This window comes from Diachasma alloeum, unplaced genomic scaffold (assembly GCF_001412515.2).
Source record: "Diachasma alloeum isolate Michigan unplaced genomic scaffold, Dall2.0 Dall_scaffold_00185, whole genome shotgun sequence".
Taxonomy (NCBI): Eukaryota; Metazoa; Arthropoda; class Insecta; order Hymenoptera; family Braconidae; genus Diachasma; species Diachasma alloeum.
In genome coordinates, this window is record NW_021680351.1 from 1859518 (window position 1) to 1882037 (window position 22520).

Sequence of the window (22520 nt, forward strand, 5' to 3'; positions counted from 1 at the left end):
CCCCCCCCTCACCCGTCTTCGTCTTGCCGTGACCCCCCCCCTCCCCCTGTTACTGGGGTTCACTTCCCCTAACTAGTTGTGACGATGTTTCCTTCTCCATCGTGCTCTCGTTTTGGTTTACAAAGGCATGACGACGGAGGATTCAGGGGGAATATCGATGCCATGAGTTGGCTTTCAAATCTTGGATTGGTTTATTTATCTCGGGGGGTTTTGATTCATCGGGGAGGGCTCACGCTTGCGTGCGGGGTGAGGGACTGATCGATGGGCTATTGATCGGGAAGTTTTTTCGTCTTCGGAGGGAGTTTTGGGGGCTCTTGTTCCAATTTAGGGTCTGGGTTTTTTGTGACAGCTGGACGTTATGATCGAGACAGTCGGAAAATTCAATTTATGTTACTAGGGAAAAAAAGGGCACTTTTTGCATGCTTCGCGCGCAAAGCAGTGCCTCTTCTTCATCAGGATTATAAAATATCGTAAGATACAAAAATATGTCTCGCCGGTATCATAAGAATGCATTATGTCATCGGGCGAAAAAAGTATTATCTGACGGATGTGACTGGGCGCCTTCGGCTCGGATTACAATCTAATGAGTCAGATAATACTTTTATCGCCGTGTGACATAAAATATCATACGATACATAGGAAAAAATGTACTTGCTGACGAGGTTTTTTGATACCCAGACGTTATAATGGAGACAGTCGGAAAATTCAGTTTATAATACGAGTGAAAAAAGGGCAATTTTTTGCGGGCTTCGCGCGTAAAAAGCGCTTTTTTCGCACCAGTATCATAAAATATCGTACGATACATATGAAAGAATGTACTTACTGACGAGTGTGATTGAAAATTTAGGGTTTTGGCTTTTTGTGGTATCCAGACGTTATGATCGAGACAGTCAGAAAATTCAATTTATGATACAAGTGAAAAAAAGGGCAGTTTTTTGCATGTTTGGGGGGAAAAGAACTGCCTTTTTCTCACCAGTATTATCATAGTACTTTATGTCATCAAGCGATAAAGGTATTATTTGATGAATGGGACTCTATAATCCGAGCCGAAGACGACGATTGTAATCGCATGAGTCAGATAATACTTTTATCGCCGTGTGACATAAAATATCCCACGATACATATGAAAAAATGTACTTCCTGACGAGGGCGACTATAAATTTAGGGTTTTGTTTTTTTTTGTGATATCCAAACTTTATGATCGAGACAGTCAATTCATGGAAAATTCAATTTATGATACACGTGGGAAAAGGGCCACTTTTTGCAAGGTTCGCGCGTTAAGAACCGCCTTTTTCTCACCAGTATAATAAAATATCGTACGGTACATATGGAAAAATGTACTTACTGACGAGTATGATTACAGACCACGCCTGCGGCTCACACTCGTCAACAACTACTTTTTTTCACTTGTGTCGTAATATACTATTTTAGGCTGCGTACGTATGTAGCGATGTGACAATGTTTTTTTCTAATTTTAGAACAACTTCCGCCCACACTGTTAAAAAAATTGGCTGAATTTTCCGGAAAAAGAACTTGTATTTAATTTAAGAAGAAAAAGTCAATGGAATTTCACGAGAAAATGAATATTCACTGCCAAAATCCCTCAAATTTTCAGGGAATTCTTTTTAAATTCTTGGAATTCCTAGAATGTCCCCAATTTTTCACTAATTTCCCCGGAATAATTAAACTAAAATTTACAGTTCTGAAATTATTCGGTTTTATTCTCTTGACGATTTTTGCAAATTTCGGATTTTTATAAAATTTCGCTGAAGGTAAATTCTCCAACGGTGTCTTCAAATATGAGGTTTCAAATGAAATTTCAAGATAACACAGATATCATCGTTCTTTCATTTGATTTGTACAAGAATTATCCCAAGAAATCAAACAAAATTGATTGAAGAACAAATATAATTCAATTGAACAAAATAATGTGAAGCGACATACGATAGAATAAAATGGCATGTAATGACCATTCGAAATCATATTGCTAATGTATTATCATAAACAGGTATCCTATATGAGGACAAACGCAATTTTCCACTTTCTTACAGAATAATTTTGAAAAAATTCGGAAAATTGGGGATTTTCCGCATTTCCGGAGCAATTTTCCGGACATCCCAAATTACCTCCACGAAAAAATACAGGAAATATCCCCTCAATCCCTCCATTACGTAACTCTCAAATAAATCCTCCTCATGAAAAAAAAATTTCCCTCGAAAGGTCATAACGGTAAACCAGTTTTGATCGTAAACTTCCCTTGAATGATTCAGGTAGTTCGCGCAAAAGATCGACCCTCGAAGGGGGTAGAACCCAGTGGACTCGGTCCCTCCCAGGGGCTGTCAGTTAAAGGTCCCCATCGGCTTTCACATTTTTCCCTCCCTTTACCGAGAAAAACACCATGGAAAGCGGTACAACAGGTATTGGCAGGCTAGACTGCTACGAGGATATGTTCAAAGAGATTACGAGAAAATTGTACGGCGACGATCCCGATCACAGAAGTAAGGATAATCGCATTTTAACGACTTCAGTGTCATTGGGTTTTCTCATTACAATGGGTTTTCTTATTCATTTGGGCCATTGTGCGTTGCAGCCTCTAGTGTACAGAACGAATTTGAGACTTCGGTTTCGTACAAAAACGACGAGGACACGGGAAATGGTACTGACTCGGACGATGGCAATTGGACTTGCGAGGAAGAACCACTTAAAGGAACTGACGGCAGTAGGATAGCTTCTTATCACGCGGGAAAGTCCACCTGGCGTTGTTACGAATGTGGTAAATTAACATTTTTTTCATAATTCAATTTTAATGATTAAAACAAGAATTCATGAAAACTCCGTTTCATTTTTTTTCTACTTTGTTTCGTTTTTCGTCTGAACTTTCATTTAAAAGCCAGGATAATTCTAGCTAAAATTTTAAAAAGCGGCCCGTTTTGCCCCATTAATTCTGAAAATACAAACAGACAAAAAACCCTGATTTAATTTTTTTGTATTTAATTTACTTTTGGACTATTTCAATTGATAAAAATGGAAAAGATTAGTTTTTTCGTGACAGCAATGAAATTGTAATGAAATATTGTAATATTTTATAAATTACAGATTGAAATGATTAAAAATGCAATTTTATTTGTCATGAAAAGACTAATTTTTCACTTCAATTGATATAATACAAAAATAGCACAACATGCAGATGAAATAGTGCAATTTTTTATGAATTGTAATAAAAAATAAGTCAAAATGCAATTTTATTTGTCATGAAAAGACTAATTTTTCACTTCAATTGATATAATACAAAAATAGCACAACATGCAGATGAAATAGTGCAATTTTTTATGAATTGTAATAAAAAATAAGTCAAAATGCAATTTTATTTGTCATGAAAAGACTAATTTTTCACTTCAATTGATATAAACCAAAAAAATTCACAAAATGCAGATGAAATATTTCAATTTTTTATGAATCATAAATAAAAATGAGTAAAAAAACAATGTTATTTGAAAAATTGATGTTAATTTCAGGTGATTGTATGGCCGGTGGACCGAGAGATATAGCAGAGCACTTTATGGAGTTGCACTCGTCGAGAATTTTGGACGATTCGCGGAATCGTCACCACTCACCGAGAAAGGATTACCTACAGAGCGACGTGAAGCTTGAGGATATTCTTACGTACCTGGAAAGAGTGCGTGACAGGGCAGAGAGGCAGGCACCACCCTCCAGGAGGACGCAGGAGACCCAAACGGTCCCAGCTGCGTTACTTCCTGCTACAACCCCCTTTCTCCTGCAAGAGCTGCCGACCACGCCGCCACAGCATTTGCACGCTGTGAGTATTTTTTATCTTCGTGTTTATAAATTCGAGAAATGATTAATGAGGATTGGAGAGATTCTGCACAATTCGACATGTTAAATTAAATTATGTGAAATTCAAGAAAAACACAAAATCCATGAGACTCCCCTGATTGGTGAATTTTTTGTTTCTTGAACTCCACGGACTCAAATTATACCTGTCGATTTGCACACAACGAATCGAACATTCAGAAGTTTGAATTGTAACGTGTAAGTGCGTTTTTCTCTCACTGTAATTGTAAAAAAACATTTTCGCAATTATTCTCCCCTCCCCGCCCCCGAGAAACCCCTGGCCAAACCAATGAAGAAAATGAATAAATGAATAACAAAAAACGAATAAAAAATGAAAAAAATCTTCAGAACCCCCCAACAATGACTACCTCTTCAACAACCTCATCATCAAGTGGCAAACGCTACACCTGCCCGTACTGCCCCTACGGCACAGACAGACGTGATCTCTACACCCGTCACGAGAACATCCACCGTGAGGAGAAGCCCTTCCACTGTTACGTCTGCTACAAGCCCTTCAACCGTGCCGACCATGTGAAGAAGCATTTCCTCCGGATGCACAGGGAGCACACGTACGAATTGGCCAAGATAAGACGAACACCGAGCACCAATGGCACCAAGACAGTCCACGAGAGTAACACCAACAGCGCGGGTATCAATGGCACTTACACAACAAACTACAACAACAATAAGAGCTATCAGCTGCAGACGACACAGGCGACGGGTGTCGCTGGAGTGACACCAGCTCTCTATCAGACTGCCAGTATGACTAGTGTTGTTGGGGTCATTCAGGATAGCAATTGCAGTAGGAGGATACAGAATACTGGCTGCAACAGCAAGAGCCACGTCAAGGCCGGCGCCAAGGGGGCTCAGGAGAGGAGGTAATATTTATTTTTAACGTTTTTTGGTTGACGATTTGTTCGATTTTTTGGATTTTTAAAATGACAAAATCGAACAAATTTTCAACCGGATTTAACGGTCAGTTTATTATTTAGATTATTTTTTCAATAGCGCCAACTGAATCTAAATCGAAATCTAAATAATAAACTGACCGATAAATCGGAGAAATTGTCATTTATTGAATTAAATACAATTTGAGAATTTGTCGATTTTTTGGAGTTTAAAAATCGTCTTGGGGGTTTTTAATGCAGGTGGAGACTGTTTCATGAAAATTATGGGGAAGTGTCATTTAAAATTGAAGTGAGATGGTATTTTATTTTTTATTTCCCCATTTGACAATGTCTTCGTCCAATTGCAAGTTGAAAATCATTAAATACCATCCCTTTTCTCTCCATGATTTTTCGACCGTACTTATTATTTAGTAAATGATAATTTCGTTGGCTTATCGGTCAGTTTATTGTTTAGATTATTTTTTAAATAGCGCCAACTGAATCTAAATCGAAATAATAAACTGACCGATAAATCGGAGAAATTGTCATTTATTGAATTAAATACAATTTGAGAATTTGTCGATTTTTTGGATTTTTAAAATCCTCTTGGGAGTTTTTAATGCAGGTGGAGACTGTTTCATGGAAATTATGGGGAAGTGTCATTTAAAATTGAAGTGAGATGGTATTTTATTTTTTATTTCCCCATTTGACAATGTCTTCGTCCAATTGCAAATTGAAAATCATTAAATACAATCCCTTTTCTCTCCATGATTTTTCGACCGTACTTTTTATTTAGTAAATGATAATTTCGTTGGCTTATCGGCCAGTTTATTGTTTAGATTATTTTTTAAATAGCGCCAACTGAATCTAAATCGAAATAATAAACTGACCGATAAGCCGCAGAAATTGTCATTTATTGAATTAAATACAATTTGAGAATTTGTCAATTTTTTTGGATTTTTAAAATCCTCTTGGGAGTTTTTAATGCAGGTGGAGACTGTTTCATGAAAATTATGGGAAAGTGTCATTTAAAATTGAAGTGAAATGGTATTTTATTTTTTATTTTCCCATTCGACAATTTCTTCGTCCATCGTGATTTGCAAATTGCGAATCACTTAATACAATCCCTTTTCTCTTCATGATTTTTCGACCGTACTTTTTATTCAATAAATGATCATTTCTTTGGCTTACCGGTCACCAACGAAATCTAAATGGAAATCTAAATAATAAACTGACCGATAAGCCAAAGAAATTACCATTTATTGAATTCAATACAATTTTATTTGTCATGGTGGGGATTTGTTTGATTTTTGAGTTTTTTTTAATGCAGGTGGAGTCTGTTTAATAAAAATTATGAAGAAGTACTATTGAAAATTGAAGCGAAATAGTATTTTATATTTTCTTTCACTATTTGACAATTTCTTCGTCCAATTGCAAATAATTAAATACAACATTACTCGTCATGTTTGATGTGAATTTTAAATGCCATTCTATTCAGAGGAATTTATTCATCTTTTTGGGGGAAAAATGACAAAAAAAATTTAACATGAAATTGTCCACTTGTTCAGATTTCCTCGTTTGAATCCCAATCGTAATTTCTACGATTTCAATCCTCAGATACACCTGCTGCTACTGCTCATGGAGTGGTGTCGACAATTGGTGTCTGAAACGTCACCTGAACACTCACCTGAAGCCCTTCGCCTGCGCTCTGTGTGAGTACAAAGCAGCTCGAGCTGAACGTTTGGCCACACATGTTCTGAAAGTCCACAACAAACGTCAGTGCTCGAGGTGCTCGTTCCTCGGTGAAGATGCAGCGCAGTTGCAGCTTCACCAGCTTCATGTTCATCGTATAAACACGGGTAATTCGTCTGGTGGTGCCTCGGTGCCAGTCTCCGCGGCGCAATCACCAACACTAGCCAGCCCGACTGCCCCAACTTCTGCTCCTGCACCTGCTCCAACGATAAACAGACACGATCCTGTCCAGTAAGATCACTGTTAACGAGTTTATGCCTATTTTTAGTGGGGAATTTGAGAATTGTCAAAAATTTACTTTTTTGCGTTTTAAGGCCCAGGTGAACTATCTTTCGAATGTTATCTGGATTTTTTTATATTTCGTAATCCAAAATTGTCAATTGAGTGGTACATCATGTAGAAATTCCCAAAAATTATGATAGAATGATAAAAAAAATTGAAAAAATTCTGAACTTTTTCAAAGAGCGTTTTCAATTGAGATTCAGAATGAGTTGAAAAAAGTGGAAATTACAAATATCTGATTCGCTGTGGCAAATTATCTATTAGCTGTCATTTTCCATGGTGGATAACAAAACACTAACTCCTCATGGGAAGTGACAGCTAGGTATCTCAATTTTCAAAACAGTGGTATGTAGTCATCTGCCATTTTTATGTGATAAAAGTGTGATTAAAAAATTCTCCAAAATATAACAACTTTTTTCAAAGAGCCTTTTCCGTAATAAATGTCTCTGTGCAGTGTGGGAAAAGATTTGCGAAATCAGTCTTCCCCCTGCATGATATTGGGTGACAGGCCGCCATTTGTCACCGTAAATCAGATACATTTTTCAATTTCTTGTTATTCAACTTATTCTGAAGATAAATTAAAAATGCTCTGTGAAAAAATTGAGAATTTTTTCTACTTTTTTTTATTATTCATTCATAATTTTTCAAAACTTCTGCATGATGCAGGACTTATTTGACAATTTCAGATGACGAAAGATGAAAAAAACATCGAGATAACGTTCGAAAGATAGTACACCTGGCTCTTAAATTAAAATTTATTCTCCCTCAATGGACCTTTTCTAACCAATTTATCCTTAACAAAAATACTAAAAAAATTATTTTCGCAGTCCTGCAGGCGGCGGCAGACCACCCCCCGGACCTCCAGTATTCCCAGCTCCAGCAGCCGCCGTTGTGCCACCACCGACGACAATCCTTGGGTGAGTAAATTCGTCGCAACTTTAAAAAGAAGAAAAAGAAGAAGAAGAAAATAAGTTCATGTAGCACTCTAGTCTGGTATAACCTAGCTTGCCTGTTGAATAGTTTACCTATATCACATCTTATTATTTTCCTTCTCCCTCCAATGTTTTATTTAAACATTTCGTTTTTCTAGTCATTGTGCATATTTTTATCCAATATTTACATATTCGCCAGTTAATTTATGCAATGCGGCACTTGACACGTCATTTTATTTTCGTTTTGTATGCGTTTTCAGTTTTTTTCGCCTTTTTGATTATCATTTAGTTGATTATTTATGTAAACAGCACGTTTGTTCAGAGTAATTATTTAACGTTCTTTATGTACATTTTGAAGAAGTATTTTTGTTGAATTTGAGGAAAATTCATCTAAATTACATTTTAAAAGTTATTAAATAATTATTTTTTCATCTTCAGACTCGTGAATTCACGAAAATTAATTGAAAGAAAACTATTAATTCTTCATCTCAATGATTTTATTGCAATTCGCAATTTGTTACATTAAAAAAAAACCATAATAAATAAATTATCCTACTTGGATTTTCTCAAATTCCGCATAATCTTCAATTATAAACTCCCCATTGTTTTTATTACGTACTCATGTTCACGTGTTTAAGAAGCATATGAAAAAGTAACTGTAGATTCCGAAATTAAATGAAAGTTGTGTGAAAACAGTGCCGCAGTGGTAGCAGCCACGAGATGGTAATTGTGATAATCGCCGAATAAGGCAATAAAGAGCGAACAACGCACACAAAACGAGGATAACTGGACATACGTCAGGTGTGACATAAATTACCCAAATTAACTGCCTGAACTATCCCAACTCAGTCAACTAAAGGAAAAATAAACCATAAGCTCCTAAAATGGACCTATTTAAACCTGCAATATCCTTCGAACGGAAATTCCAAATGAAAATAATTAGTTTTTCATTTTGAAGCTCAAAGACACGACTTCAAAGTGAAACAACATTTATGAGAAGTTATTTTACCAAAAAGTCCATTTGCTTGAGAAAATTCGCAATATCCTTCTGAAAAATCTGCAATATTTGGGATTTAATTAATTGATATCAATTAATATTTCGTTGTCATTGAACATGATGAATAAAATTCAGTAGCGAAGCGGTAAAATGGTTTCAGTCGATTTGGGGCTCGCCTGAGTTTTTGAGGAATATCTCACAATCTAAGGGAGATACTGCAATTCTCGTAATGACCTTTTTTGTAGACCGAATCGAGGGCTAGAAAAAAGGTCTTAACCACAATTTTTGTATCTCCCTTAGATTCCGAGATATTCGGTGGAAACTGACCAATAGTCAAAATCGACTTGAACCATTTTACCGTTTCGCTGCTGAAGTGTATTAAATTTTTTTGAACCAGAAAAATTTTACTCGAAATAATTTCTGTTGTCAATTTCTAAAATATTTCGAATGAACTGGCATTTTAATAGTTCAATTTTTTAAAAATACTGTTTTAAATATTGCAAAGCATAGAAAAAAAATCCGAAATTGAATCTCCAATGCGTCAAATTCACGAATTTATTTCCTAAAATTTAAATATTTCGACTTTTCTCAAGTGAAAAAAAAATCCTCGACCTCCCCTCCAACCATTTCTCCCCTAAATTAACGCTAACTTCTAATAATTTCTTACAAATATAGTGAATCAAATGGCCGAAGTAGATCTCGAAAGCAGCGAGAGCCCCGAAAGGTCCTGACTCAAGCAGAAATCGAGGAAGAAGAAGAGGAAAAGCGAAAGATTGAATCAAAGAAGCGGAAAAACCCCGCATGTTGTGTTACCAAATATCTCAGGTGTTACCATTGTCCAGAGGATGCCTCAGCTCGAGCACAAAGAGCCTATCACACGAAAGCATCTCTAGTGTTGCACATGCTCTGGCGACACCATCGTCAGTTCAATAAATTTCACAAACGTTTGACTGCTAAGCGACTTCAGAGGAGATAACGAATGATTAAAAGTTATTCGTCAATGTTTCACCTCGTTTTCCTCGAGTCGTGCAATTTTCATTTCACTCGTGAACACAAAGGGGAAATTATTAAAATTAAAAAAAACAGGGAGGTCCAAACGTTTTTCCATAATTTTTCATTGATAGTTAGGCTTAAGGTACGAAATGACCAAGGATATTAGAATACGAGAATTGCTCGGTGAGAGTGATATCCAATCGATGAGATTGCCCTAGTGTTTAAGGTAATAATGAAAAATCAATCGTCAGGAAAAATTTTTTTATATTTCCTAAAGAATGAGAATACTTGTAATTTGTAAAGAAAATTATCTTGTTTACGTTGTCAACTTGAAATATATTATATCTATTATATTTGGAAGTAATTTCAATGTGTAAAATAGATGGTTTTGTACAGATACATTTTTGTCGATGGAGCAATCATTTTCTTTTATTGTTTTTGGGGATTTATTCGTTGATTTTTGGATTTTACCTGGAATATTTTGGGGGAATTACAATTTCAGAAGTTGAGGGTGGATTTTATGCTGGAGCTGCTCTGTCTACAAAACGTCCGAGAATCGGTAAGTACTTCATCTTTTCGGTGACGAGGTCAAGACAGTATCTGGTGAACTCAAAGTTTTTTATTATTGTTGATAGGACGAGATAGTAGAAACCGTAGACTGCGATCAAGTGGATGACGTAGAGGCTGAAATAAAAAATATTGAGTTTTGTGGGAAATTTCTTCAATGAAATTGATTCTGGAAGGATCAGATTTGTTAAAGTCACATATCACGTGTGAAAAAAATTAATAGAAAACCTCAGCGAATTGGTTAGAAAATGCTATTGAAATTCTCTAGAATTGATTAGAATGAGATATTTGATAGGAAAAAGTCACTAGATTTCGATTTTTCCATTTGAATTTTTCCCTTGAGATTTTTTCTATTAAAATTACTGGCCACGGATTTTCTAAGTTTAAAAAATTTAGAAAATTCAGGCCCATTCGCATAGAAAAAATTCAAAGAGAATATTCATACAGAAAAATCGAAAACTATTGACTTTTTCCTATCAAATATCTCGTTGAATCATCATGGAATTATTAACAAATTTTCTTCCTCACAATTTCAAGTGCATTCGTGCCCTCGGCAGATCCTCCATCTTCTCCTTCATGCAGTACTGCCTCGCCCCCAGAATTATCCTCTTTATGTACTCCAAATCATCAATACCGAGGAAATTAATATTGAACAGTTGTTTGTCCTGCGGACTCATCTTCTCCCACAAATTGAGTAAATTCGTGTTGTGGAAGACCCAGTCCCTCGTCGTGAAGTATTGCAACACCTCAAGGCCGTCAGAAATTCTCCTCTGAATTCGTACCATACTGCAACAAAAAAAATTAAAGAGCAATGAAAACATTCCCAACGGGATAATTGCATTTTTTCCCACAGAAAAAGAAAATGAAAATCGAAAAGCCAATTAAAAAATAACTCTCCAATACTCACAATCGTTTTTGCCTGAATATCAGCATGAGGAAATCAATGAAATACGCAGGAATAATGTGAAAAAAGAAGACAAACAAATTGTGCACAAATTTGCTGCTCCGAATATCCCCGTCTGGATACCAAATTGCACCGTCGAAGGGGAATTCGTATGCAACCGATTTTCCTTTCTCCAGCACGTCAGCCCATGTAACTGGAACCACTCGGCTTTGAGTGATGTTGAATACCGGCATATTTGGAGTTCTGAAACCCTCAATTAGTTTAATTTCTTCATTTGGGGAAATTTCTTCATTCGGTAACCGTTTACGTCTCGTTATGAATGAAAAAAACTTCTTTCTCTTCTTTTTAGAGAATTTCGAAATTACTCTGTTCAATTTCAATCCAGATTTCATGCACTCAGGGGAGATGAAGTCATTACTTTTCTCGTTAATATTTTTTTAATACATTCGTTTTGGATGAAGATTAATTTTTGGAAAATATTTTGGAATTGAAGGGAAGCAGTCAAGTTTTGTGAGAATATTTGATTAATTATCGTTAATATTTTATCAAATTTTTAAAAGATTTTATTGTCTTATTTCAATTTTTTTGAGTGTTTTGGAATTAAAGGGAAATAGTAAAGTTTTTGTGAAAATTTCTCTGAAAAATGACCTGAAATTCCCAATTAGTTTCATTTAATTTTTTAATTCAATTCTATTCCCCTTCCTCTACCCAAATTTCGAAGCTGATCTGAATCAAAATTACATGCACTCAGAAGAGAAAAACCTATCAGTTTTTTCTACTGAATTTTCTTTCATAAAATTATCATCAACTATTTAAAATCGTATTGCCATTTGATATTAATTCGTTGGACGCTGTTCAACTTCGGTTCATCAATTATTCAGTAAAAATGGTCATACCTGCTATTGGCACTTCCAACCCTCTGTGCAATAGCAATAAGTGCATTAATGGCGAAATCAACGGAAACGACTTCGGCATGATAATTCCCGTTGCAGTGCATTGATCTGATCACTCCTTTACCAGCCCCAACGATGAGCCCCACTGGGCCATTGAGACTGTCCACCCAGCCTGGCAGAGGTTCCTCCCATGCCGGTGTGACTGAAAATTCAATCATCAAATTATTAAACCCAATAATAATATTCATAACATGCCTAGGTATATAAATATGATTATTGGGAGACTGAGAAAATGAAACACTAGTAAAAGCGAATATTCTGTGGTATTCAATACATTGTTTTCTTCTATTAAACCTAAATTCAATTTTTAGTTAATTAATTAACTGACTTCACCAATTACTGATTATTTTTATTGGTTTTATTCGTTTTAAATGAATGGAAACAGCAAATAAATTCTATTTATTTTTCATCTAGAATCTTTTCCACTGGATATTTTCATGATAAAAAACAAACTGCGGAATTTTTTAATAGAATCGACCAAAAACTAATAGAAAGTTGAATAGACATCCAACAGAATTTTCTAGTGAATTCGCTAGGTTTTTCGGTAAATTAATAAATGAAAAAAAGATAAAGAAGTAAAAATAGAACTTGAATATTATTTTATAGAAAAAAATCAGTAGAATTTCATCTTTCTATACAACTTTTTCTATTGAGGCACTTTCGATAGAACTTCCTTGACATCAATTTTTCAAATTTTTAATCTCAATTTTTTCTTATCTTTAAAAAAACAAAAAAATTCTGAAAATTTGAGTCGAGGAATTTCTATAGAAAACATCTCAATAGCATAAGTTCAATATAAATCCAACAGAATGTTCTATCAAATTCGCCAGATTTTCAAGTATATTAATAAATAAAAATAAATAATAAATAGTGTTTCATTTCGTCTCTCCCCGCCACCTCGGCCGCCAGAAAAAAAAACGAAGCGTAAAAATTGCAGAATGCCAGTATAATTTCGAATCCTTCGTGACCTTGACCACTCACCGATGGAAGGTCTCGCGATTACGCAAGGCATATTCGGATACTCATTGGCCACCAATGTCTCCGCCAATCTCTTTGAATATGTATAGGTATTCGGATGAGGTTCCAGGAGTCTGTAAATGACGAGACCATAAAATGAAATAACAAGAATTTAACATTCTTCCGTGGAATATTTTCTGAAGCAATTAACAAGTGAGTGATCCAGTGTTTTTGATTATTAATGAATGAAGAACGGCTCGTTGAATTCATGAGGCTCTAATGAAGTTTATGATCGTCATGTGAACAGGTTTTTTACTTCGTGTGACATGATAATTTTGCAGATGTTGGTAGACGTGGAATTATCTCGAGAATGAGAAAATGAGTTGTGAGAAGTGTCAAGCGATATTTATTGTGGGGAATTTCGTTCACTGCAAAGAAGGTTTTACGATATTTTAATATAGAATTGATGGTTTACGAGAAAATCCAACGCCTTTAAGGGCCGCTTGACCCTCAAGACGATTTGACCCACAAATGTAACCTTCCTGAAGGGTTGTTTGACCCTCAACTACAAACAAATGGTTTTCAAGGTCAAATGATGCTTAAGGACGTTTGAAGTTGGGGGTCAAATCATGTTGAGGGTCAAAGGACCTCTGAGAACGTTTAGCGTTAAGGGTGAAATGGTTCTAAGGATCTAATGGGGTCACCCTTAACCCACGTCGTCAAGGGCTATTTGACCCTCGAGACATTCTCATTCTCAACTTCAGAATTCGTTTGACTTTTATGTCCATTTGACCCACAACTCCAAACGTCATTAAGGCTTGGTTGACCTTGAGGGTCAAATAGGTTTGAGAGTCAAACGAACCTTCAGAATTCGTTTGACTTTAATGACCATTTGACCCCTAGACGTCAACGGCATTAAGGGTCGTTCGACTCTCAGGACCATTTGACCCGCAAGTTCAAACGTCATTAAGGGCTATGGACTCTCCGGCCCATTTGACCCTCAACTCCAAACGTCATTGAGGGTAATTTAACCCTTAGAACCCCTTGACCCTCACTTAGAAACAAATGGTGTTGAGGGTCAAACGAACCTTAAGAGCTCTCACCGTTAAGGGTCAAATGCTCATAAGGGTCAAACATTTTCCCTAATGTGATTTATTCACCAGACAAATACCTAATTAACAAAAATAAAAAAGTTTGACCGTAAAAAAAATCACTCTTTCAACTCATTCATTCGCATGAAATTGTCTCGGTAATGAGTAATCAAGGGAAAAAACATTAATCACTCACTTCGGAGTGATGAGATCGAGAGCGTCCTCTTTGAGCCATCTGACGAGCCTCATGACCTCGTGCGGATCATCCGGAGCATCGTAAACCCGTTCATGGAGCTCCTCCTGGTCTACATGGCAGAATGCAGTGCTCAAATGCACAAAGACCTGCAGATTTTTCATACGTCTCGCCAGCTGTAGCATTGAATCCGTCCCAATCGTATTCATCTCAATTGCGTCCTTGAGCTTGGCCTCGAGTTTTAATGTCGCTGCACCGTGGAATACGATTTGCACTCTGTCCGCGAGAAGATCACGCTGGCCTTCCGTGAGACCGAGATTGGGTAGTGTGACGTCACCCGGTAATGCTGTTAATTTATTGATGGCATCCGGTTGAATTTTGCGGAGTCTCTCGAATAACTGATGGCATTTTTCATTCGTGATATTAACAATTGTCAGGAAATTTGTACACTGTGATTTGTATTGTTGATGAATAATAGAATTAAATATGATGGAAATCAATTTTTTTATGTCAAAAATGTTCTCTATAAGTTGCTATTCATTTCAATTTTTTTTTTTAATTAGTGGACTTCTTAAGGGTGATGTGACCTTGAGGGTCAAACGACCCTTAGGAATACTTGGAGTTGAGGGTCAAATGGTTTTAGAGGTCAAGTGACCCGTAAGGACGTTTAGAGTGGAGGGTCAAATCGTCTCGAGGGCCAACAGGCGCTTGAAGACGTTCAGGGTTGAGGGTCAAATAATCCTGAGGGTCGTTTGACCCTCAGAATCACTCGTTTCTAGTTGAGGGTAAAATGGTTTTGAGGGTCAAATGACCCTTAAGAATGTGTGGAGTGGAGGGTCAAACGACCCTTGAGGACGTTTGGAGTTGAGGGTAAAATTTTTGCAAAGACCAAGGGACTCTTGAAGACGTGTATAGTTGAAGGTCCAACGTCCTTGGGAGTCGTTTAACCCTCAAACCCACTTATTTCTATGTGAGGGTCAAATGACCTTTGAGAATGTTTGAAGCAGGGGAAAATTATCTAGAGATTAAACGTCCTCAAAGGTCATTTTACCCTCTATTTCAACCCTCATTAAGGATCGTTTGACCCTCAGAACCATTTGTTTCTAGTTGAGAGTCAAATGGTTTTGAGGGTGAAATTATCTAAAGATTAAATCAAAGGTCAAAACAGAAACAAAAAGGTTCCTAACAGTCCATTTTGCCCCATATGCAATGAATAATCCCTCAATTCAATTGCGAACCGGTTCAAGTCGATTTTAGCTATTGGCCATTTTCAATGAATATCTCGAAATCTAAGGGAGATAGCAAATTTTTTGTCATAACCTCTTTTGTAGCCCTCGACTTTCTCTACAAGAAAGGTCATTACGAAAATTTCATCATCTCCCTTAGATTCGGAGATATTCCTCGAAAACTCGGTTAAGGGCTAAATCGGCTAGAACCGTTTTCCCACTTCGCTGATGAATTCTGGACAAATTCGTTATCAGAATAGAATAGAAATGATTTCTCTGGGAGTGAGAGAGGCGTGGCGGTAATGTACCTACGGGAAGTTTAAACATATCCTCCACTCGTTGCTCCGGTGTTCGACCCCGTTTCGAACGCAGGAGAATGTAGATGCGGTCTAGGCCACTGCAGCTGTACAGAAGCTTCTCCAGGAGTACTTTCCCCATAAAACCCGAGGCCCCAGTTATAAATATCGTTTTGCCCTTGTAAAACGATTGGATCTCGCTCAGTTCGCCATCGCCTTTGATACCCGCCATCTGAAATTTATGGAGTCGATGAGGTTTTCGGAGGTGCTGAAGAATAATGACATGAGGCATTGGTGGCTGATGGAAATTCGATGAGCATAAATAAAGAATTTAATGTCCCATGTAATTTATTTACGAGAAAGTGCGTGTGGGGAATTGAATAAGTGATGTATTATATATTTATGAGGGTAATTTATGGGGTGACGAGAAATATTCGATTATTCGGGGGGTAATTTTTGGTCGGTGGAATGGGTTTAACACGCGGAGATAAATATTCAATAAAAATTACGTTTCTTTTCCGTAACTCCAGAGCGAAATGTCGTTGTAGGAAATTTTACGGAACTGCCACGGAATTTTTCCGGAGTGTTCCGTAATTGGTAGCTGAAACTCCTGTGAAAAATTACGAATACCGTCACTTAAATTTTGTGAGTCGATTCCGTGATCGGCGAGTGCATTGTGAGGTCCGTAATTTTTACTGAACATTTCTCTCCGTGCAAGAAACAACGAGTCTTATTCGGAGTAAGAACTTTGAATTATTTGCCTTGAATAGGGAGTTTATTAGATTGAAATGAGGGATTCCTTTGAGTCTGCGAAATAGTCCATTTGAATTGAATAAGCGGTTAGTTGATCCTCTAAACTAAAATTATAATACAAATAATTCAACAAAGATGGAAAGAAACGCGAGACTGTTTATGTGATACCACTCGGTTCATTAATTTCGAAATAAATTAAATTTATGGGAGTGGAACGAATTGTATATTTAATGCAATATATTATTTACATATTTTTATATTATATTATTTATTTGAAGTCAAACTCAACCCCCGGCGATTTTCCACATTTCCTCGAATTGATAAACCAGCATTTCTCCCGAAAACGAAAAATAAAATGACTTTATTTGAATTCAACAAGAAGAAATATTAGATTCGAGTATATGACTCTTAAATTTAACAAATAATATTCTTGAATCAAGGGATGAATTCCAAATAAAACCGCCACTTTCTTTAATTGACTAAATATTATAAAGAATACTATTCCGAAGTCTTGATTGATTCTCGCCTCCCAGAAGTCGACATCGATTGCCAAATCCCTAGGTTCGCCTCTCACTTCCCCCAAAAAAAATGAAAACCATCAACGGAAAAATACTCTTGCCCCTCCAGACCTCGAGTTCCTTCCTTGGAATATTCTCAAATCCCATTCCCACATATCACACCCATATCAAACCCACAACATGACCCAACACTCTCGCAATACCCGTGACGACGCGAGATAAATTCAGCAGATTAGCTAGCGAAAAATCCAGACAAAAACTGGAAAAAATTCTGCTGCACTTGTCACGTTGATCCAGCGAAACGCTTTCTGATTAATTTCCAAGCATTTGATAGTTGAATCCTGTTCACGTTGGGTAGAATTTACGAGAGTGAAACAGATTATTTATTGAATTCAAGTAAACAATTCTTCAAAATGAAACAGCTATTCAATTCAAATAACCGATTTATCTAGAATTAATAAATTATTCACTTGGGTTCAAATCCAACCCCCGGCGATTTTCCGCATTTCCTCGAATTGATAAACCAGCATTTCTCCCAAAAATGAGAAATAAAATGACTTTACTTGAATTCAACAAGAAGAAATATTAGATTCGAGTATATGACTCTTAAATTTAACAAATAATATTCTTGAATCAAGGGATGAATTCCAAATAAAACCGCCACTTTCTTTAATTGACTAAATATTATAAAGAATACTATTCCGAAGTCTTGATTGATTCTCGCCTCCCAGAACTCGACATCGATTGCCAAATCCCTAGGTTCGCCTCTCACTTCCCCAAAAAAAATGAAAACCATCAACGGAAAAATACTCTTGCCCCTCCAGACCTCGAGTTCCTTCCTTGGAATATTCTCAAATCCCATTCCCACATATCACACCCATATCAAACCCACAACATGACCCAACACTCTCGCAATACCCGTGACGACGCGAGATAAATTCAGCAGATTAGCTAGCGAAAAATCCAGACAAAAACTGGAAAAAATTCTGCTGCACTTGTCACGTTGATCCGGCGAAACGCTTTCTGATTAATTTCTGATTGCGTCCCGAGACGTGAGCATTACATAGTTGAATCCTTTCTACATTAGGTAGCACAGGTACTTGCGTAATTGAGGCAGTTCGGGCGATATTTTACTCCAGAAATTGCACTGATATTAATATCGAGGTAAATTTATTCATCCAATAATAGCGCTTCGCCTAATGCTCATACGTACATGGTGATTATGAGGCTAGTCTCTCGCTGCAACAGCAATCAATTTCACTAAACATTCAGCAATTTCGTGTGCAACATTTTCTACGGGCGAGGGAGGGGGGGGGGGGGTCAGGGGGGGAGAGAGAGAGATCACTTGATTCGATCTGCCAAAAATTTCTGGTACTTTCTCAGTAAAAGGCGAGCGAAAAACCACAATCTTTGCGACAGAGACATTTTTCGACTGACGACGAAACATTTGATTCACCTCCACGCAACCCGAGGATCAACAGACCGTGGAATTATAGTCTGATATTCGTGAAAATCGTTTGGAGTAGTCGTGGCAGAAAAAAATACCGGGGATGAGTTGAATTTTCTTTGCGTAAAATAGGATTTTTTTTTTCACTGAGAGAAAAACGACAAAGTTCTCCAACAAGTCTTGCATTTGCCGAGAAAATCGTTTTTTGAAAATTATCAAAAACTGGTTTTATAATTAGGACTTGCAGTAACTTCAACAGTAAAAAATTGAAATATGGTTGCGTAGTGTAGTCGCCGCTGTACGCGAAATACATTCAGAATCTCGAGATGATCCAGAAACGTTTTCTAATATTCCTATGCTGGCGAGAGGGTGGGGTCTACCCGGAGCGAGGGTGTAATTATCGCCGCCTGTGTGAGCGTTTTAACTTCTTAAGTCTTGAACAACAGAGGGCGAAGATGCTGATTATATTCTTAATAAAAAATTCTTCGAAACATTGACTGTCCTGAATTGCTGGGTTGCGTGAACTTGAAAGTTCCGCGTTCATCCGCTCGCTCTAAATCAATAATTCAGTAGTGAAGCGGTAAACCGAGTTAAGTCGATTTTGACTATTAGCCAGTTTTTGGTGAATATCTCGGAATCTAAGAGAAATAGCAAAATTTTTCTCATGACTTTTTTTATAACGCTTTATTAGCTCTACAAAAAAGGTCATGACAAAAATCTTTCTATCTCTTTTAGATTCCGAGATATTCGTCAAAAACTAGCCAATAGTAAAAAACGACTTAACCCGGTTTACCGCTTCGCTACTGAATTTATCTTCCCAAGCCAAAGAATCACCTGGCTCCATCCTCTCCAATGCGTCAGGCAGGTATTGCTCTGAATTTGGTATTGAGTTTGTACCCTGATGTTGATATTTTCAACGACTCTATGGACTCTCTAGTAAATAATGCATATGTCACGGTAAAAACCCATTATTGATGTTAATTTTATAATGATCATCTCCACATTGCTATAATTACTATCTTCATATTCTCCCTTGCTTCTGCACACTTGTAGATACCATTTATTATGTTACATCGAGCTACACGGTTGTGTATCGTCTTATATACACTACCTAACGTGAATATTTAATCGCAATGCGTTTGAATTTCCATACTATTTATAAGTCTTGTAATTGGCCTCGGCTGTCTTGACTTGAATAAACAAAATAAATAAAAAAAAGGATTTGTTGCGCCAAACATACAGACAGTGCACTGGAACGAAAATTTTTTGTCGCAAAAATAGATTTAGTAGTTCAAAAAAAATTGCATTCTCTGTAGACGCAAGAAATGTCATTTCTAGCACCACTCCTTCGTTATTCGATACTCCCATACGCATTTTGCTCCCGAAAAATCTATGTTTTATGCGAAACAAGGGATAGTAGTTTCGGCTGTCTAATAATCACAGACAACAAATCAGGAGCGAAGCAGTAAACCGGGTTAAGTCGATTTTAACTGTTGGCCAGTTTTTGACGAATATCTCGGAATCTAAAAGAGATACAAAAATTTTTGTCATAACCTTTTTTGTAGAGCCAACTCAGGGTTACAAAAAAGGTCATGAGCAAAATTTTGCTATCTCTCTTAGATTCCGAGATATTCATCAAAAAATGGCCAAAAGTAAAAACCGACTTGACCCGGTTTACCGCTTCGCTACTGAAATGAACCCTCAAATGAAACAGTAATAATGATATGATAGCAATCTTGTAACTTAGGGATAAAATATTAGTTGATAAATTTTCCTCTGTATGAGGTATTTTCATCCTGAAAAGGCACCGTCTGGTGTGAATTATCCGCCTCTTGAGCCAAATATTTCGTTACTGTCGAAAGCAGAGCAATTATTCATGTTTGAGACTTTCAAATTCGAACCAAACAAATTCTTTTTTGGCTATTTTCAACTAGCGATTTTGTTGGCCCAAACAAGACTTATTTGACAATGTGTTTGTTTTTCTCTCAATGTGGGATTGATGGAGGTGCTGAATGCTGGTTTGTTGACATTGTTCAATATCAATATTTTTGGATATAAAAATTTTTTCAAGTCACGTATTCCACCCGATTTCCACGCACTTGGGCTCAACTTGTTCGTTGAACATTTCCCATCAAGTTCACCCAATTTATTCATATTGATAAAACAATCGATGACTATAAATACCCGCAGAGAAGTGGTTCATTCATATCAGATGAATGAGTTCCTCCAAATAGTTCGTAAAAAACCTCCAAATTTGATTTGATTTCCATCCCATCGTTTACAAACACAAAAAATAAATTAAAAAATCATCCCTTTCATAGAACTAAAAAACTCCCATTAATTTAAACCCACAAATTGGTCAATCCCCAATAAAAAAAATCGTCGAAAACTTGTTTGCGAAAATATCTTGTGATAAATGAATAACCATTCTGTAAAAAAGGAATCCGCACCTTAAACGACTAAAAAAAATTAGTGTGCAATGAATTCCTGCTCTATTGCCGCAATAGAGAAAGGAAAATGCAGAATAAAAATCCCGGCATTTTCCAATAATCCCACCTAGTTCTTCGTTCATTAATCATCATCATCATCTTCTCAGCAATATCATTAAAAGACCCGTGAAGTATTCACCCCAGAGCGACCGACACCGTTAACTATTTCAGTAGCGAAGCGTTAAACCGATTCAACTCGGTTTCGATTATTGTCCGATTTTCACTGAATATCTCGGGATCCGAGGCGGATAGGAAAATTTTTGTGAAAACCTTTTCTGTAGAGCTCACTGAGAGCTACAAAAAATGTCCCCACGAAGATTTCGCTATCTCCCCTAGATTCCGAGAGACTCCTCAAAAACTCAGCTAAGAGCCGAGTCGACTGAATCGTTCTACCGCTCCACTACCGATTATCCTCGCGGTGTAAAAAAGAAGAGACTCATTTCGCACTTACCATAACTGAATGCGTTTCTCGAGGTGGTCGTGCACTCACTAGTGTATGTCCATCAGGAGTGACCACAGTTCGGGTTGAAGTTAAGAACCTAGCACAATCCTGACTCCCCACTTTTATGAATTACATGTTGACCAGAGTTTAAAAACCCATCGGAGTGCGAGAGAGCGAGAGAGAGAGAGACGAAAGGTGGACGTGCCGGGATACTTTTTCTTCTTTCACCCGTTCACCTCGTATGTTTACGAAGCGCAACTGCTGTTACTGACCCACCTCTAGTCGCCGTGCGATTCAACTTGGGCGAATTCGCCCGATCCTTGAAATCAATTAGCTACGCATTATTTTGCGCTGATAAGTCTTAGGGTTTTCGAATCGTTTTTTCGGGGGCTAATGTTGTTTGTTGGTCGAATGGGCGAGGAGAGAATTTTTAACATTTTGGTGGAAATCTGGAGGAATTACGCAGTTGAGGTGAGTAACAGCCTTTATTTGACATTTTGCTCTGAATCACGTATGAGAAAATTCTGTAGGATTTCCTATAGCATATAATTCTGTAGGATTTTCTATAGAATATAATTCTATAGGATTTCCTATAGCATATAATCTCATAGGATCTTCTATAGCATATAATTATATATGATTTTCTATAGCGTATAATTCTATATGATTTTCTATAGCGTATAATGCTATAGAATTTCCTATGACATATAATCCTACAGGATTTTATATAGCATATAAATCTATAGGATCTTCTATAGCATATAAATCTATAGGATTTTCTATAGCATATAATCCTATAGGATTTTCTATAGCATATAATCCTATAGTATCTTCTATAGCATATAATCCTATAGGATTTTCTATAGCATACAATCCTATAGGATTTTCTATAGCATACAATCCTATAGGATTTCCTATAGCATATAATCCTATAAGATTTTTTATAGCATATAATCCTATAGTATCTTCTATAGCATATCATCCTAAAG

At 36.8% G+C, this 22520-nt stretch overlaps 2 protein-coding genes across 5 annotated transcripts in view; one reads left to right on the forward strand and one right to left on the reverse strand.

Moving 5' to 3' along the window:
* The window catches only part of LOC107048141 (transcriptional repressor CTCF), a 12220-nt gene extending 2154 nt beyond the window's left edge, over positions 1-10066 (forward strand). Inside the window, exons 2-9 of one of the 3 annotated variants that reach the window (XR_001461663.1) lie at positions 2271-2498; positions 2591-2773; positions 3516-3817; positions 4201-4730; positions 6357-6722; positions 7601-7690; positions 8402-8506; positions 9378-9462. Coding sequence is in view for 2 of the 3 variants with exons in the window: in XM_015271166.2 (XP_015126652.1) it covers positions 2399-2498; positions 2591-2773; positions 3516-3817; positions 4201-4730; positions 6357-6722; positions 7601-7690; positions 9378-9678 (1872 nt within the window). In the remaining variant the exon portion in view is untranslated. Of the gene's footprint in view, positions 1-2270; positions 2499-2590; positions 2774-3515; positions 3818-4200; positions 4731-6356; positions 6723-7600; positions 7691-8401; positions 8507-9377 lie in introns of all 3 variants that reach the window. The other 2 variants (XM_015271166.2, XM_015271167.2) reach the window with 2 other exon arrangements.
* LOC107048142 (putative fatty acyl-CoA reductase CG5065) lies at positions 9943-21656 on the reverse strand. 2 transcript variants are annotated; one of them, XM_015271168.2, is made up of 8 exons: positions 21541-21656; positions 15899-16114; positions 14364-14758; positions 13101-13210; positions 12063-12261; positions 11170-11409; positions 10791-11048; positions 9943-10379 (listed from the first exon to the last, which is right to left on the reverse strand). In XM_015271168.2, the coding sequence occupies exons 1-8, from the start codon at positions 21541-21543 to the stop codon at positions 10214-10216; spliced, it is 1587 nt and encodes a 528-aa protein (XP_015126654.1). In that variant the 5' UTR covers positions 21544-21656; the 3' UTR covers positions 9943-10213. The 2 variants fall into 2 exon arrangements, with proteins under 2 accessions (XP_015126654.1, XP_015126656.1); XM_015271170.1 differs by lacking the exon at positions 21541-21656 and adding an exon at positions 18367-18468.
* Between the last annotated feature and the right edge of the window lie 864 nt (positions 21657-22520).

Bases quoted from the DNA above. Each gene is read 5' to 3' on its own strand.
- LOC107048142 (XM_015271168.2), bottom strand. The intron at 13,211-14,363 runs GTGAGTGATTAA...CGTCATTTACAG, and splicing joins CTCGATCTCATCACTCCGAA to ACTCCTGGAACCTCATCCGA. The intron at 11,049-11,169 runs GTGAGTATTGGA...TTTTTGTTGCAG, and splicing joins ATATTCAGGCAAAAACGATT to TATGGTACGAATTCAGAGGA.